General features: G+C 35.8%; 1 protein-coding gene across 1 annotated transcript in view; it reads right to left on the minus strand.

Annotated features, from left to right (window-relative positions):
• LRP1B (LDL receptor related protein 1B) overlaps positions 1-20,009 on the minus strand; it is a 1,825,183-nt gene that overhangs the window by 957,821 nt on the left and 847,353 nt on the right. Inside the window, exon 6 of the mRNA XM_046659286.1 lies at positions 11,304-11,561. Coding sequence (XP_046515242.1) covers positions 11,304-11,561 — 258 coding nt within the window. The remainder of the gene's footprint in view (positions 1-11,303; positions 11,562-20,009) is intronic.

A 20,009-nucleotide genomic window follows, 5' to 3' on the forward strand; every position in this document is an offset into this window, starting at 1 on the left:
GACGTCCATGAAGGAAGATGAAATACTTGAAGAGTTCCTGAAATCACTTGAGAGGAGACAGACAATAGACTGGGCCTAATGGTGTACCTCGGAGAAAATATGGGAGTCTTTTCTTTAAGTAAACTGATGATTCCAAGGAAAGATATGAAATTGTGGAAAGCACACTGTGCCATAATGTGAATAAAAGTAATGTGAGGAGGTGAACTATTCACACACACCAGGGAGCCACTTGCAGCAGGAAAAAGATTTTTTTAATTCCCAAAGGCGAAGAACAAAACATAGTAATAACCGGTTCCTATACTGGTTTTACTGCACCCATAAGTAACTAAAGTAACTAGGGTAAAGCAGAAAAAAGAATTTCTACTAAGAAAGAATTGATATTAACTATTCCTAGATAAAAAACACCAAGAAATTGTCCTGCATACTCTGGATTGGCTCTATCAATCTGATTCTATCTTCCGTCCATTTGAAGAGATTGGAAAGCTTAAAACTACTCTTTTCACATAAACTTGAGGCTGAGGTTTTGGATGCTAATTGACGTTCACTCAGATGTTTGGAAGCAGAAGTAAGAGTGAGGCCACCTTCCTGCCCCTTTTAACTTTTTCGATTGGCAGGCATGATTGTTGGAAACAAGACATCTGCTTGGAGTAATGTTTCAGTGTCCATCATCCAGCTTCCTGAGTGACAGGAAGTAGTGTGGGCACAGCAAGAGTGGCAGTGGATTCATCACAAGCTTTCCTGATTCCTGGATCTCGGCTGTAGATCTCCAATCTCCAGTATTCAGAGGCAGTCGTGGCAGTGGCAGGAGCAACAGTAGTAGATTCTTGATCCCAGCATAGTTACAGGAAAGACTTCAGAGATCCTGACGTTCTGTGTTATTCTGGATATCATTTCCAAAGGCACAGTCTAGAATTCTCTCCTTTATCTCTTCCAACAATTTTGAGAGTATTCTGTGCTAAAGCACTTCCTGATTCAAATAGTGAGATTTTTTTCTTTCCTCCACAGAATCTGGACTGATATACCAATGTCAGAAAAATCATTCCTTCAGATACAATGAGTCTTCTATAAAGAAGTCAGAGACTTTATAATAATTTTGATTTCATCTACTACTCACAACTCCAAACAAATTACCGATCTATTTTTAAACCATACAAACATCCAAACTAAGTCTTAAGGACAAATGAGGTATTTCATATGTATAATAAATTATTCTTACTAGTTCAGATAAGCTGAACTTTTCTATCAAGCCACAAGTGAAACGATAAAGGTTTTTGTTGCTATTGTTGTTTTCAGTAGGCAAAATAGTATCTCCCAATAACAAAAAATGTAAAATATAAGCTTTTTTGGTTACAGAAATATTATTTTCTTGTGAAGGTTTTGAGATTAACAATACTCTCTAGTACACTTTGGGGGCATGTTTTAAAACATGGATTTGTTGGAAAATTAGTCTCACTGTTGATTAATAGCACATAAGGCTTTCCCCACCATTCAGTTTTATAAATATAATCACCTGTTTTTTTTTAGTGAAACTGGACTGGCTGATTATACTTAACACATATAGATAGATACACCTTCTTTAACACCTCTAAATAGGGAAATTAAAATGCTCTAGATTAATTCTCTCATTAAAATAACAGAAAGTGCTAAGAGACCTTATATAACTTTGTTAAGTAAATGTTGTCATTAAGATGATAAAGACTCACAGAATGTTTTAAGCACAGATTTAATCATTAGATTTACAATTTCAGGAGCTCTGTTTGAGTTGTTCACCAAAGGATTATCATTGGGGAATTATTTCATGCTTACCAGACTCCCAGGAGACTAATATACCAACCAGAATGCCAATCCATTAATTTACAACTACCGAAAGAATGCTCCAGTGATACAATCACAAACAAACAGTATCCTAAGAAATTCCTTTCTAGAATTATGGTATCTGAGAAACCAGATCTGAAAGTTATTTGAAAAGCACAGAATCAAGGAAAAGAGAATTTCATAGACCCGAGATTTAGGCCTTCAAAATTTTATAAAGTGCTTAGAAAATTATCAGGACTGCAATACGGAATTCTACCTTTTTGACAACTGGAATACCTGCGAATGTGTCCCCAACACAAGATATATTTCTGAATCTAGACCCATCTTTCACAAACATTTTAAAAATCCTTCACCATCTATACCACCATTTCATCATTTGACATTGCTCTTCTACCATCAAGAGGTTCCGTCAACATACTTTTACCCAACTCACGGAAAAATTGCTACAATTAAATCAGAAGCTACTTGACACACTGGCTGCACTTCTAAGTTAACACTGGAATACACTCTTCGCTACCATCTGCAATCACAAATCCTCTTTCAGACGGGCCCTTTCCTGGAAGGAATCTCACCTATGTCCAAATCTTTGTTGCACATCTAATTCCTCTAAGCTCCAATTCGGAAACAGTCTCTGGTTTTGTCACCACAGTCTCAAGCCATGTGGTACGTGGATCTTATCACCCTCTGTACACAGACCAAAAGTAGTTGGGCCCTTGGGAAGAAATAGTTAGAAAACTGTTGCTATAGAAAGTCTCTGTATCTCCTTGTACGCACAACCCTTACAGGTTTAGCCAAAGAGATAGTAAATACATAAAAAAGTGATGGGAAGGCACAATCTGAGTGATTCTTTGTAAGACTTTTAAAACAACATCTCTCAAAGTGGAGAACACAAAACCCTAGATATTTGGGATGTTAATACGTGTTAGACACACATGCGCATTCATACCACATCCTTAGGAACAAGCACCCAAAGAAACACACTCAAGGACACAGCACAGAAATATTAATCAAGTGTTCAATAGTCAAGCAAATTAAGGAAATCTTGAGCTAAACAAAGTAAAACAGGTACTTTACTGAAGGACTTCTCACAATCTTTAACATGCAAATGTACATATAAATCTCCAATAAGGTTATATAGCATGGACCATTTCCTAAACTCATTAGATCACAACATCATTTTTCCAAGAATGTCTTGCAGAACTGGTGTCCCAAGGAACAATTTTAGGAAATTGTTCTGTAAAAGGATTAAGGTATATGTATTGTGAGTGATTAGGTTGGAGAAATATAAAAAGGAGTAAATGAGGGGAAGAGACACATATTCCCCTCACAAACATACACATGCATGCACAGCACAAATTACAAAAAAAGCAAACACAAGGCAATGGAAGGGGAAAGCATGTTGAGATCTAGAAGGGATCCAGCAATTATGTGAACAGTTTCTTTTGTTTTATGATGATTTGTATAAGGTCACATAGCTAGTTAATGAATATAAAGCCCAGTGTTAAAATAAATCTGCAAGTCACAAGATGTTACAGCCAGAAGAAAAATAAAATAACAGGAATCTTAAAAACTGAAATGCTACTTGCCAGTATTATTAGCTTGCTAATTAGGCTCTTACTGCTCACTCTCTTTAGATTTGATGATAAGTTCCTAATATCTTATAAATGTGTCTACAATATTAAAAACTTTTAACAGTCAAGGAATATGAGGAGAAAAAAATGTCCATTTTACTTGTCTTAAAAAATGCAAAATAAAAAGAAACAATTACAGTATATTTAAAGAGAAAAAAATACAATTTATCAAATAAAATATTATGTCAGAAACTATTAGGCTACTTGCCAAAATAGTAATGATTTCTCTTTTTTCCTTCTCTTTTCTCTCCTTTCATCATTTTCTTATTTCTTCCACCAAGATAAAGTTTATCAAGGCAGAAACACCAGTTTCAATAATCAAACATCATGGATTTCAAATATATTTCATAACTTATTCATGATGAAAAGAGCATCTTATCTTCCAAGTTTCAGATTGACAGATAAACAAAACCTGCCAAATATTATGTTCTTTGTGGTATATGGCACCGTGGTGGGACCATCAAGAAAATCCCACTTTGATTATTAAAGTCTGTTAATGAAACAAGCAGATATGTGAGTCTAGACAAAAATTACTATGAAACTAGTGATTTAAAAGTTCTATACAGGGGCTGGCCTGGTGGCACAGTGGTGAAGTGTGCATGTTCTGCTTCAGCTGCCCAGGGTTCACCGATTTGGATCCCTGGTGCGGACATGACACTGCTTGGCAAGCCATGCTGTGGTGGGCGTCCCACATATAAAGTAAAGGAAGATGGGCATGGATGTTAGCTCCGGGCCAGTCTTCCTCAGCAAAAAGAGGAGGATTAGCAGCAGATTTTAGCTCAGAGCTAATCTTCCTCAAAAAAACATAAAATAAAATGAAATAAAATAAATTTTAAAAGTTCTATACAGCATCAAGCAAAATTTGGAGGGGAATATGTTTGTGTCTAGTGTGTGTGTACAGTATATTTTACCAAACTCACAGAAGAAAATGAATATGAACAATTGAAGCTTAGCGTATTTCTAATTTCTGCTTCGGTGAGTTTCAAGCATGTTGCCAAATGACAGTAAAATAGTAATTGAGTTCTTTGCAGCCTGCCAACTGAACTAAAATTAAAGACAAATTTATAGAGGAACCAAGTGCTGACAGGTTCTTTTTTTTTCCTTTTCTTTTGAACTAGGCATTCAGGAAAGCCTTTTATGGTTGTATACTGACTGTAAATCAGAACAGGTTACTTCCTTCAAAGTATAAATTCATCTAATGTTAATGTAAACATTAAGGAGTGTTTTAATACCAATGCCTACAACAGTAAGCAAATGGTATCAAGAAGGGAATTCTGAAAGTTCTCTGCAAATGTGTCCTCAGATCAACATCTTTGGTAATTTTAACTGTCTTTTTTTTGAGCTCTCAATGGATGACCTGACCACTTTGCTAAAATTCTAGATCCCAGAAGGAATGCATTGTATTAACTAGCTACACACACACATACCAGCCATGTTTCAGAAAAAGTCTTTTTATGTTTCCATATAAATATGCTATAGAGAAGAAGAGAAGATTTTAGAAGTATCAAGAGTTTAATAAAACATGTATTTGCTTATCAAACAGCAGTTAATAAAAAAATATATCTCTTGGAATAAAGAGTTATAATAGCTTCATGGTGGTTGTGTTTTTGATTCTTCACAGGTATTTCTTAGGGAATAATATAAAACCAGTTACTGCAGCCATGATTTTTGTGCAAAATTTGTATCTCCACAAGATACAGTAATCAAAAAGTTTGGATTCTAAACAGCTAGAAAAACAAACAAACAAAAACTTTAGTGAAGGAGGGGGAAATCTAGATGATAAAATATATATATTTTTTGCATCTCATTAATTCACAAGATAAGGATGACCGCCATTATTTCTTCTCCTTCAGTTCTTCTCATCTAGGAGGTAATCAGTTCTTGAACTTGTTCTAATGGAATGCTAGAGCCAGAACTGATCAAATGATAAATATGCTTAATCACTGGTGAAGAATGAAAAGCATAAACTCCCAGGAGTGAGATAGCTGATAGGGCTTCTCAGAGGTTGAGAGATACAAAGAACAGCCTGACCCTGCTCTTTACTTCTTACCCCAGAAGACATCTGAGGCCTTGATAATAACTAAGTATATAGGATTGGGATGGAAAGCACATCCACAATTTTATCCATCCACCGACCTAAATAAAAGATAGTAGAACTTCTTTCCTAAGACAAAGTCTAATCAGACAGAGGAAAGAAGGATTAAAGAGTCCACACACACATAAAGACTGTTGTTCTTTTTGATCTATGCACTAAAAATTAACTGACTTCTATTTTAAGAGCTTTGGCTCCAATATTGTTTAATTGTAACTGCCTTGGGGGTGAGGAGACTCAAAAGTTTTGGATCAAGTTGTTCCTATGGTCATTGAGGTTAGATCCCAGAAATAAATCTGAGGTACATACCTTGGGGAAGTCAGAAACTGAGCCTAAATAAAAGCCAGTAGTCTTTGAGGAGACCCAGTATCTCAGAAACATCAAGATTAACATATGAGGCTATTATCTAGACAGAGATCAGATCCTACTTAGTCATACCGCAGACTGGCTTTCTAAACGTCTGTAGTAGTGATTTAGCATGGTCTCTCGGGAAGTTGGCTCCAACCTTGTTCCTTCTAATTCTCAACCCCTCACCCTTGACTGTTATCCTAAACTTAAAGGAGTCACCCTTTATTTGGGGAAACTAGCAAACACAAAATAAGAATATAATGCATTTGTGCTATGATGTCCTAGGGTCACATAGGAAGGGCTGCAAAACACAACTGGAGAACTCTTGGAAACAACATGGTACTTTAAAGAATGAGTAAGAGATGCTTGGCTATAAGAAATGAGAATCTACTTTCTATGATGAAAAAAGTAGCAAATACAAATATACATGGAAACGAGAAAACAAAGTACATTAAAGGAAGTATAAATACTACTTTTGGGATTTGACTGGGGAGAGGCAAGGAAGGTCAGCTGCCTGCAGAGAAGCCAGATGATGAAGTTTCACTTTATCCTGAGATAAATGGTAAGATACTAAAAGATTTTGATTTTAAATAATGGAGTATCATAATCACTCCAGCAGAGTTGTAGAGATGAAATGGACAAGTAAGTCCACAATGGAGTGGAAAACCTCACTAGTAATCATAAAAAGGCAAATTAAAACAATGTGAATAACTTCTCACCAATCAGGTGGAGAAGGATAATTGTAGAGGAAAGTTCATAAAAATTTGCTATTTAAGCATATATCTTGTAAATAAAGTACACCAAATTTCTATGATGATCTCTACATCACCATGTGACACTGTGTAATCTTAGGGTTTTGCTGCAAATTTCCATACTCATCTTCTAAAGGGCAGACTCACTATGAGCTGACACTATTTGCGACTAGTATTTCTACTGTTATTGGCAGATTATTTTGTCCTAAGACCATAGGTGTATTTACAATAAGGACACAGCCTAGTCATTCTTGTCCAGCCATACCTTGATGAAGGATGCTTGTGAAGCAGCGAAGGCTATGAAACTCCTAGGCTGGGCTGAGGCAAATAGGGTATATTCCACAATCAAGAAAGGTCATTGCTTAGTATCTATTGAGACCAAGAGGTAAAGGTTTCTTATTAACTTGATAAAAGTACTTCAAGTTAAGTGATTTTTTTAAGCTCATTTTCTCATCTATAAACTGACAGTTATAAACAGTATACATATCATATAATTTTTGTGATAGTAGTGAGGTATATTTGTAGACTTCTTAATGCATTAAATAAACATTCAGTAAATGTTATCTATTAATATTATGTGATTATTAGAGAGTTGATAATTCAAGGGAAACAAGTAAGATTGACAAAAGACAGAGGTAAAATGTCAGAATCCAAAAATTACCCAATCAAGGATTTAATTTAGTGGATCTAGGCAGAGGTTCAAATGGAAAATGAGCTAAGGCTGACATTGAGACAGGCCAAAAAAATAAAATAAAAACCAGTAAATGGGGTTAATTCAGAAGCAAAGTCTATAAAGAATAAGCAATCCTTTTATTTTTGGCCAGGCATACTCTGCTGGACTGGAGCTGAGTCCATGAATGGATCAAGGCAAGCTGGTCAAGTCCATATTAGAATCCTAAAAGTGATACTCAAATTTTGCAGAATAATGAAGAATCAAACATAGAAACAGAATAGAAGTGTGTAATGTCCATTCACCCGGGAGAGAACAATCTGGTACTGAATCATCTTCCTTAATAAGGGATTAGCCCAGAAAATATTCTTATCTGTCTCAATCATCTCCATGCACTTTGTCCTGAGGAAATACCTACTACTTTTGTGAAGAAATCACTACTTTTGTGAAGCCCATCATTTTTGTTGATTTTGGGTATCTGTGTCCCTACCAGAGTACTCTACAAGAAAAAACTTGGGAAATAATTAGTTGCTGCAAATGTGCTTTGCATGAATACTTTATTGGAGAAACAATTTTGCTTACAAAACACTTACTTCCAAAATTTTCTTCAAAGTCTGCAACTTTCAGACTAAAATGCTAGATAATAAATATGAATCTGTAAAAAGAATAATAAAATTCAATAAGAAATGTAATCTCTAGAATTGTCTCCAATGTTCCTTGGTTGATATAGTTTATTGAGCATATTCTTAGCACTCTTCTCCATTCTCTCACAATATTGCTTAGGAGTGATTCTCAGTGTTTGAGGTAGGCTTCTCTAGATGGCCATATCAGAATCATTTGGTGAGTATTTTCGAATGACATAGCCTTCCACAAATCACTTTGTCCATCTATCTTCTAAGATTCTCATACATCTCACCCATTTAGAAACTGTTTTTGTGAGCCACTGTTACCAGTGTTAGTGTATCTAATTATTTTGGCTCACTAAAATGAAAAACAAAAGTTGAGACACACTGGGGCAGTGTGGTGTTTAGCAAAAGCAATGAAGTCTGACTCAACTCAAACTTGTAGCCAACACTTACTGTGTGCTGTTACCTAGTTTCTCAGAGTCTCAATTTTCCTTTCAGTGTAAGGGGAATAATAATGCATCCCTATTGCATCTAGTATTTAGCACATTCAATAAGTTGTAAATATTATTATTTGTGGTAAATCTAGGAAGTTCTTTGAAGGCACCAGTATTTGCCCTTCTAGCAAAGAAAGAACATAGGATTTAGATGTCCCATCCCTGCCTTCTTTATTCCAGAGTTCTGTAGTTAAAATTTTGTCTATTACAAAACAGGAAAGGCATACCTCTCTTGCTTACTCGTAGAGATATAGTGAGTATCCAATGAGATGAGATATACAATAAAAATATTAATATTGCAATAAAATGTTTACTAATATATTGTTATGCAATTTTTAAATGCAAATTTTTAAATTTGACCTGTAGTGATTGATTTTCTCCTCATAGTAATCCTTTGAAAAATATATTTATTCGTTTAATTTTTTTTTTTAAAGATTGGTACCTGGGCTAACAACTGTTGCCAATCTTTTTTTTTTTTTTCTTCTTTATCTCCCCAAACCCCGCCTGTACACAGTTGTATATCTTAGTTGTAGGTCCTTCTAGTTGTGGGATGTGGGATGCCACCTCAACGTGGCCTGAGGAGCGGTGCCATGTCTGCGCCCAGGATCTGAACCCTGGGCTGCCGCAGCGGAGTGGGCGAACTTAACCACTCGGCCATGGAGCCGGCCCCTGAAAAATATAATTTTTATATTTTTTTTCAAAAAAGAATGTTTACTTCAGGTAAATTCAGACAAAAGCATCTAAAAATAACAGGGAAAAGGAAGCTAAAGAGATAATCTCTGAACAGTGGAGAGTGACAGGTATTCAGGCATGCTCCCATAAGTTCATTATTTTTGCTTATATGGTGCAACAGAGATTTCATGTAATTATACATGCAAGGAATATTCAAACTTCATTATCAACCCACAAATTGTCATGGTGAATGCAGACCCCATCAGAGCCAATGGCAGCTGTTCTGTGACATGTTGATAAAATACATGGTTTAATAAGCAACGATAGAGGAGCCCAGCCCTGCTCACACCTCTGTTCCACTCCCATCATTAAATTATTTCCACACATTTGATCACTTTTCTCTAAAGTGACTGAAATTGCATGGCTTAAATCTGACTTCGCCAAAAATTATTTATTCCAATTGAAGTATATCCATTGCATTTATTTTTTATACTTCAAAATAAATGTTCTATTTATCATTTCAGTGAATTGCCTAACAAAAATCCATCTCTTCATTTTTCTAGATTTAACAAGAATTGTTTTATAAATCAAATGCTATCTAAATTACAAATTATTTTCTACAAATATTCTAAGGTGCAATTTCTTGATCACCCTCAGATTTACAAAAGAATAGCTATTTTAAAAATACATAGTAAAGAAAGAATTACTGCTATTATTAAAGCAAATTAAATGTAGAGGAAAAGTTGCTTAAGTAAGCTTGGAAAATAATCTGACCTGGCAACTTAGTGAATATTCTAGCTGTTTGACTGACAGTATTCCATTTGCTAGGGGCAAATACATTTGGATTAGTTGAGGTAATCACTAACATGGAGGGGACTGAGGCCTTTTGTTCAAACAATTTCCAACTGCTAGCTAAGCCAATTTCTGAAAAACTCAAATCACACGGCAGCACTCCTTATGTTACTACCATTTATTTGCTATATATTATGAATTATCATTTCTCCACAGAATCCTTGAAATAGCCAGTGTCCACTGATTCACTAAGCATTTTGGTCCATTGTCACAATGAATGGCTTTACTCATTGTTTGATTTATGTTGAGGTTCTTCAAAGTGTTGGATTCTATTTGCTAACATGTTTTTTTGTTCACTTAAGTATACACAATCATACCTTTATATTTCATCTTTTACAAGCTTTATCACTGACATTTAATCTAATTATAATTATCAAACATTACATAATGCTATTTTCTTATGTTTAATAAGGATCAATAACCAATGCCTTTAATTGTATACCAAAAACATTAATAAAATATGATTATTGAATCCACATCACCAAATATTCTACATCTGAAAACTACATTTCTTCTATCATCGTACTCTTTTTTCTTCTTAATTTGATAGCACATTTTTCTTCACTTCTCCACCAATTTTTATGTTAGCAGCATTTGTAAGAATACATGTTTTCTGCCAATCATAAAATAAATGGATACAACTTCTCATGCATATAGTTTCCCTAGGCAAGCACAAATAAAATTTTATACTCCCATGTGGGAGGAGTGGAGGGCAAAAGAGAGAGAGAGAAAATGTGTCAGTGTGTATGTATGCAAGTGTGTGTAACAATGTGATTTCAGTTTATGGTAATATGCAGGAACAAAAGGACGGTTACTCGTTTGTGAATTTCTGCCACGAAAAATCAAAGTAAATTACTAATCACTCTTTTGGAAGAAGATATATAAAAACTCTGATTTGCCAGAAAAAAAGTCAAAAAGCACAGGTAGCTCTTACCAATTAGCATAAATCTAATAGTTTTCAAGGTATTTTAACAAACACTACAGTTGATGAGCTTGCAATTATCAACTCTATTTCTTGCTTTCTTTTAAATCCCATCTTCACTATCAAATTGTGAACTATCACTCAGCAAACAATCACAATTCTCATCTAGGTGACACTGTAATAAGCATTAAAGAAAGAATTAAAATTAACTCTGCAATTTACTACTTACATAAACAGTGAAACTCTGTGTGTATGTGTGTGTGTGTATATGCGAAACATGTAGTGAATACATTTATCTAAATACATTAATATTTGCATATATAGCTTTCCGACAGCCATAAGCTATGCTAGAAAACCTAAGAATCCTGTGCACTGGTCTGTAAATGAAATCCTTAAAGGGTGGCATATAATATGAATTGAAACACTCACTGTGAAAGGACTGAAGAATATTGATTGTCCATTCATCCGTTAATCTTTCTGTTTTTGTTATCTGGATACATTTGAGCTGATTTGAAGATTCTCTTGATTCAATCCAACAAATCGTATCTTCATTGTAAATAAAATCCAGAGTGTGAATTTCATTCCCATTGACTGAGCTCAGGGTTGCCATTTTACTTCCATTAAGATAGAAAACCTCAATTGTTTCAGAATTTGCAATTAACAGCATAGGTGGCCTATCTGCAGGTTCTGGAATAAAAAAGAGAGATGGAAGTGAGTTCAGTAAAAGTGAGTCACCTTTTTTTTGACAATTTGCGTTACTCATTAAAGGTTATTCCTGTATTTTTAATGCATCTTTAAAATTACAAAAGTGCTTGCAAAAAGTATTTATTAAAAACATATATATATATATATGCTTCACTAACTATATATTTCAGCTCACTTCTCTAAGGAAAACAGTCCACTGAGCATTTGTTTTCTTTATTTCCTTAGTCATAATGTGTTGTCTAAATGTGAAGACAATGCTATTTACTTTCATTGTGGGTAAATAAAGGAAGTTCTGTGAGTTGTTTTTCTAGCAATGATTGTGGATCTGGACTGACCTCTCCATACAGTTTAAAGACTTCCCTTGTGAGCAAGTGCATGCTTTTTTGAGGTGGATGTATGAGGTCAGAAGTAGATTCTCTGGAGTGGAACATGCACAGCTCACAGACTCATACAAAGAGCACCTGTGACCTTAGCCTTACTGGCTCCTTGATTGACCTCAGGAGCCAAAAAATTCACACATTCGCTTAGTGACTAGATTATGATTACTGAGCCACTTCTTTCCACATTCCTTCCTTATAGTCGGGAAAATAAGATTCTATAGGTAAATGATACTTGTTCAATACTGCTTTTTTGAGATGCAATGCATCTTGGCTTGTGTGAATTTTTGATGAATATATACTAATTGACTAGAATTTCAGTACCTTTTAACATTTAAAGGTAACGGGGAAATTCCATATAAAATTAGTGTTAAAGAGTTTAGCTATACAATCATCTTCAGGGTAGCTTTTGCGCTAATCAGGGAATAGGAAAAATTTGGAAATCTTCAACTCCTCTTTTTTTCTGCCCTACATCAATATGGTGACTAATCTTGACTCATGTCAAATATACTAAGAATCCTCCCACTTCTCAGTCATTATTATTACAATCCTGCTCCAAGCTGCCATAATCTCTCAACTAGATCATTCCAGTATCTTTCTAACTGGTTTCTCTGCTTCCATCTATGCCTTCCTCCTCTTTAGTCTATCTCAACACAATAGCTTTAAAACATTAAGGGAGATGAAATCAGTCTTCCTCCCAATTCCTTGAAGGAATCAGAGTACTCCCATTCCAATCAGAGTAAAAGTCAAAGCCTTTATAATGGCCTATAAAGCCCTACCTGATTGGTATTCTCATTACCTATTTGCTCTCATTGCCTTCATCTCCTTACTACTCTCACCCTTGTTCATCTCACTCCAGACACACTGCTCTTCTTACTGTTCCTTGAACAAGCCAGGTAAACTGCTTTCAGAGGCTCTTCCTTCTTCCTGGAAAATTATCCCCCACATATCAGAATGGCTGACTTTCTCACCGCCTTCTGGATATTATTTGAATATCACCTTTCTGGTGAGGACTTCTCTTACCACTTTATATTGCAAAAATTGCAAGCCCCTACACTCTCTATACACCTTCCCCACTTTATTTTTCACTTACCACCATCAAACATTGTACATATCTTATTTATTTTTCTGATTTATTATTTTTCTACTTCTGCTGCTGTATATCTAGCATTCAAGAAAAGTATGGAAACTAGCTGTTGTTCAATAGAAATTTTTGAATAAGTGAAAAGGACACATAGAACTCTTGTGTAGTAATTTAGAAACATTCTGTGAAGTGTTACAAAATAATTTGTTTTTCTTAACCTATTAATGGAATCCAGAGAAAGGCTGGCTATTCAGAAAATGTCATACACATCATTTAGTCCACTCAAGAATTGATACTGAGCATTGTAAAGGTAGGACAAAAGCAAATAGATATACTATGACTAATACACTTAAATAAGTCTAAGGCTTTGAATGTATTATTTAATACTCTTCATCATTTCTGGTGAGAGTAGGGATAGCAGGCTTCTTATGTTTCCTTCAGATAGAAAAGCTCTCCAAAGAAGATGATTTTGGGTCTCCCCTCACAGGTTTAAACCGTCAACTCTAAAATGTACCCCAAGGTCTTCCAAGAGTATTTGAATTTTTACCCCCTAAGAAATTCTCTCAGTTAAGCCATAGGATTCTTCCCTGCCTTCAGAAAGACACTAAAAGTTTTTGACTTAATGAAAACAACAAAATCAACAAAAATAAAAATCAACAAAAAAGTCTCAATGAGATTATAAAACTAATTAGTTCAATAGTTTCTTCCTAATGGAGCAAACAGACTTGTCCTAGGCTGTCTAGTACAAACCAACAAAAAAGAAGTATCAAAAATGCTAAGGTCATTTCCACAATAAAGAGTTCTCTCAGAAGCATCAGTGAAATTGTGAACAACCTTTGCTTAACACAGCCTTGACAAGTGAGCACATCTGAGCTTGGTTAGCCAGTTGGCTTCTCTCCTAATCTCTTAAAGCCATCTTGAACCATGTAATACTTGCCCCTGCCATTCCCTAATTTGGAAGTCCAGATTTGGTCTCTTTTCAACAATCCTAGCTCTGTTGTTTTCCAGTTGACCTTGGCACTCCTGAAACCTGTTGGATCATAGATTTCTCAGGTTATGAAGGGGTCTTAGATGGCTGTGCTATCAGGTTAACAAAGATGTACTGACACTACTGCCAGTGCTTACTGTCCTCATTTGATAACAGAAATGACCTTTAGTGAAACTGCCTCTCATTCAAAAATGAACCACTATTGAAAGCTTCTTTGCTGCCAAACTTGATGAGAAGTCCAGATGTAGACAATAATTTCTTCACTGGCAACTAGTCAGTAAATTTAAGTATGTCATAAACATTCTTGGAGAGAAGCTGAGATATGAAGGAGCACGGACATTCCCCTGAGAAACTGAGATAAAAATGAATAAATGGTTTACACAAGCAATGCTTACTTGATACAACTGATCAATCTATTTGACTTTTGTAGCTCCTTTTTGAGTGAATCAGTTTATTGTTTTAATACAAAATATATCAACCATGGAGTTTAAAGCTTCAAATAAACAGAAATCCAATAAAGAGAAAGTCACATGCTTCATAGTCTGACATGGCGTGATTTAATAATGGGGACTTTAAAAAGTCAAATGACGTACTGGAGGAAAGACACTTAAAATGTTACTTGCGATGAGCTTTATTGAAGTAATATTCATGTGTCTCTGCTAATTATTAACTGTGGTTTCCCTCTGTAGATAAATAAGCATAAAGCCTAGTGTAGGAGTAGGGAGCAGCAATTGAAACACAAGAATCCACAAAAATCATCAGGGACCAAGGATATAATTTTTTTCCTACTTCATGATGAAAGCTGGCATAGGCCTGGCGAAGGTAATCTGTCTCTACCTGCACTGCATCTGAGCTCTAATGTGCATCATTACCTCAATTCCACCTGCCAATGAAGAGCACCTTTAGATTGTGTAATGAGGATAAAAGACTGACCAGAATAAATGCGATGCTCTTATCAGATGCCATCCTTAGAGTCAGTGGACAGTTTTCCCAAAAGAACAGCTGCAAAGCATATTAGATGACTTCAAAGGAATACCTACATCAACATTTAGTGAAAAGTAATAAGTATTCACTTTCCACAATAGAAGAGCTTGAAACACAAGAAAGTGCTCAGTCACTATTCTAACTTAGAGAATCAAGACTCAGGCTGAATTACCCTCTCCAACAGGCTGTCAATTGATTCAGGCTAGAGAAGGAAAATTGTCCTCATCCTCTTCACCCCTCCCCACATGTCAACAGTATAGCAAACAGTATTTTCTCTCCGAAACAGTTATTGACATGTATAGTCAGCCTCTGTATGATAAGAAAGTGATTATTTTCCCTATCATATATGCTATATTAAACAGTACCACAATTTTTGAAGACTGATTAGAAAACTAAATTAAAAAAAGAAACTTGGAAATGTGGAAAAGCTCATTTGACTAGATTCATAAAAATATCTACTTAAATTTCAAACTACTATAGCCATATCCTTGCAAACCATATCCTTATTCTCTCATAGTCAAGAATATACTAAAATTGTATTTACATACTTATAATATGATTTTGACATATAGTTGATGCTAAATAAATGTTTTCAGAGTGAATAAAACCTAATTTTAAGGTTTCATTTAAGCTTCCTATTCTTCCATTCAATTCTAAGAATATTAATTTAGCTAGTTTCCTTTTAAGTGATTGGAATTATGGAATCAGATACAAATAAACATAAACCTAATAAACATTTATGCATGTAATAAATCTATACATATGCACATATAAATGCATATCATCTAGTTATACTGTGTTCTGATTTCCCTTAATTAATCTTATATTGTGAGCAATTATCTCCCCTGAATGAAGTTCAGTGGGTGCGCCTCAGTGTTTGTTGAGTCAAAGATGAAAAAAAAAGAGAATCCCAGGTTCAACTAGATAAAAGTTTAAATAATGACCTGCATGTAATGTATATAAAGTAAAGAGTCAGAGTAAGACTAAAAGTGTGAGAAAAGAGACAATCATATTTACACAGCACAAATAACTGATTTTTAACCCATATGAAGTTAACTAAAAGAGGAATTCTTAAAGTTTTACTTTTAATTTATCATATATAAATTAAAGTCTTTAAAAATAAAAAAAAAATGGGATGAAGTTAGAAATGAAATGCTAACAACTGCAATCAAAAGCATGCAAAGCCCCATCGGAAGTGAACTTCTGCTATGTGAAACAAAATGAAGAGCAATCTGTGTAGAGAGTAAAAATTTAGAAAATACTCTTAAAATTATACAAACAACAGAAGAAGATGAACATGAATATTAGGAGGAAATTAGTTTAAAAAAGAGAGAAAGAGCATTATTCAAATAATATAAGAAATTATTAATCAAAGTCAACCAAACCAAACTAAAAATGTGGCTGAAGCTAATCTCAAATAACTACAAAAAAGATATAGGGTTGAAATAATTTTTCATTTCCAAAACATATATGGCCCAACTTGTTTCTTCATTTTACTCACTTTTTTTTTTGCTGAGGAAGATTCTCCCTGTATTAACATCCGTGCCAATCTTCCTCTATTTTGTATGTGGATTGCCACCACAGCATGGCCACTGACAAGCTGTATAGGTCTGCACCCAGGAACCCAACTCAGGCCCCTGAAGTGGAGCACACTGAATTCAACCACTAGGCCACAGGGCTAGCCTCCTCAACTGTTTTTTTAATGGAAAAAACTCTTTACTGAACTGAATGATGTTTAGAATACAAATATACTATGCCATATGTCAAAAAAACCATTTTATCACATTTTATAAAGGAAAAAATAAAATAATCAAATGTGGAAACATTAAAATGCATTAAAAACAGTATTTGGCTAAGCAAGAAAATGTATATTGCTACAACTATATTATAATTTATCCTAGCACTACTTTTTATTGCCACAGTGTATTTATGCTGAACTATTGTTTGGACGAAAATGCTTTCTTTATTGTATTTTTTATTTTACTTCTCAGTATTTATAGATCTAAGGCATTCAACTGGGATCTGAAGGATATCAGTAAGACAGTCTGCCTTCAAGAAAGATAATCTAGTAGAAAAGATAAGGTATATATACAAAGGTCTATATTTTTTAAGTCAGGTTTGGTACCTTTCATAACAGATGTACAATGGCATTGAGTTTTAAAGAATGATTAGATCTATCTTGCTATGGTTTGAATATTTGTGTTCTCCAAATTCATATGTTGAAATCATAACCCCCAAAGGTGATGGTATTAGGAAGGTGGGGGTGTATGTGGGGGTTAGGATGTGCTTAAGTCACAAGGGATCCTGAATGGGATTAGTGCCTTATAAAACAGGCTCCAGAAAGATCCCTAGCTCCTTCTGCCATGTGAGAATACGATATGTCTGCGACCCAGAAGAGAGCCCTCACTCGACCATGTTGGCACTCTGATCTCAAACTTCCAGGCTCTAGAATTGTAAGAATTAAATTTATTTTGTTTATAAGCCACCAAGTCTGTGGTATTTTGTTGTAGCAGCCCAAACAGACTAAGACATATCTGTTTAGTAAAGTCAGAGTTCCTCATGGTGATGGCATTTGATCTCAGCCTTGCCTTAATGGAAGAACAGGAATTGGACATGCACAGATGAAAAAAAAGTCAGGTGGAGCAAATGCACAGATATAAGGAAGACTGGATTATGTTGGAAAGATTTTGACCTTGGTTTTTCAGTTTTCTGGAAGGTACAGCATGTAATAGTGGTGAAAATACTCCATAACAATAGTAACAATAGCCAATGCCCTGTCAGAGCATTTTAGGATCCAGACACCGTAATACACGCTTCGCAGTTATTAGTTTATTGTACACTCATAATATCTCTATGAATCAGGTGTAATATTATCTACATTTTGTAGATAAGAAAATTAAGTCATGTAGAATTTAAGCAATTTAAGATCAAAGCTACTAAGTGAAAAGAACTGGATTCAAAGTCATAGAGCTTGTGGTAGCTGAGAAAGTAGGTCGAGGAAAGATTGCACTGAATTTCAGGTCATTGACTGTCAAGATGATAAACTTATTTTTAATTTGGAGTGCAATGGGAAGCCAGTTGCACTAAATTTTAGGAAGAGAGTATAACATGATCAAAGTTGCGCTTTAAGATCAAGTTGGAAATGATACATAGAATACTGTAAGGGTGAGTAGAGGATAGTGGGATAGATAAATTTCTCATTTAATTTTTTAAATTATTTTTGCTTTTATTTTTAAAGTGGTGCAGTATAATTCATACCAGATGGGAAGGTAATACGTAAGTCTTATTTATAGACTGCCTTGGTGCTAGTATTCTGGAGTGAGGTTGGAAAGGAGTTAGGTGAAAGGAGAAAGTATCTTTGTTTCTGTTTTGATTGATGCAGTACAGAAAGAATGGCCATGTGTGCCAACATTCCTGTTGGAAGCAGAGGTCATTAGGAGCAATTTAAGCCCCAGAGAATCCTCAGAGGTTCAGGAACATACTAGGTTATACACGTGTAAATAGAGAAAGGTATTAATCTTATTTTTAATTACAGATGGTCCCCAACTTACGCTGATTCGACTTTACGCTGGTGCGAAAGTGATACACGTTCAGTAGAAACCATACTTCAGATTTTGAATTTTGATCTTTTCCTGTGCTAGTGATATGCAGTATGATGCTCTCTCGTGACGCTGGGCAGTGGCAGTGAGTCGCAGCTCCTGGTCAGCCACGCCATCACGAAGGTAAACAACTGATACACTTACAACCATTCTGTACTCACACAACCATTCTGTTTTTCCCTTTCAGTACAGTATTCAATAAATTACATGAGATATTCAACACTTTATTATAAAATAGGTTTTGTGTGAGATGATTTTGCCCAACTGTAGGCTAATAACAGTGTTCTGGGCACATTTAAGATAGACTAGGCTAAGCTATGATGTTTGGTAGGTTGAGTATATGAAATGCGCTTTCAACAACTTAGATATTTTCAATTTACATCGGGATGTAACCCCATCATTAAGTCAAGGAAGATCCGTATAAAGAAGGTAACCCCAAATTATAAAAACCATGTGGACACAGGCATTGGATATCTGGATTACTAAACATAGAAATTCTATTTTAATTTCTCAGAAAATAGGTAATAAGAACCTAAAACAGGCAGTGTTGAGTTCTTAAGTAGAGATAGGTTGGTGTAATCAAGTAGAACTTCTAAGTTGTAGCAATTGCTTAACAGAGATAATTAGGAATATGGAATCAAGGATTATGTGGAAATTTTAGATTTGGGTGATGGGGAGAATCATGGTGTTATTAAAAGAAATAGGAAAGAAAGTAGAGTCAGTTTTAAGAGAAGATGATGAGGAGAAGAGCCAAGATGGCGCCGTGAGTGGTCCTCTTTGTCTCTCGCCCTTCGAGTCTACAATCATTTGGACACTTATCGCTTGACAAAGGATATCCAGACAGCATCTCAGGACGTCTGAGACACACACGCGACTATACATCGGAAGGCGGATGGACTTTCCTCCGGGAGGAGGTGGAAATAGGTGAGGGCTCTCCGACCCCGACGGGCAGCCTGGTACCCGCAAGCGGCTTTCTTCCAACGGACGCCCCCAGAGGATCCACGCACGTCTAGGGCAGGAGCGAGAACACAACAGAGGAGCGACGCTGGAAACAGGTGACCAGATCCCTACCTAAACCCCCTGCAATTACTCCCAAACGCAGAGGGAAACTTTGGAGTTGCACACCTGAGCCCGCGGGGAGAGTCTCTCCCCGCCATTGGCGGGGGGATACAGCCTGGTGCTCGGGGCGCCCGGAGGGTCCCAGAGAGAGACACGGAGGGCACGGAGATCTCCTAGCTGCCGTTGCCCGCCCCATGGGGCTAGGGATTGCCGGAGATCTCGGAGAGGACCGGGGCCGGGGGAACTTTCAAAAGGCCGGTCCTGCGACCCGGAGGGGAAACGCCGGAGCTCTGCCCGGGCAGCAGACAAAACTCTCTGTCTGCCATTAGCAGAGGGGCC

This window comes from Equus quagga, chromosome 4 (genome assembly GCF_021613505.1).
Source record: "Equus quagga isolate Etosha38 chromosome 4, UCLA_HA_Equagga_1.0, whole genome shotgun sequence".
NCBI lineage: Eukaryota > Metazoa > Chordata > Mammalia > Perissodactyla > Equidae > Equus > Equus quagga.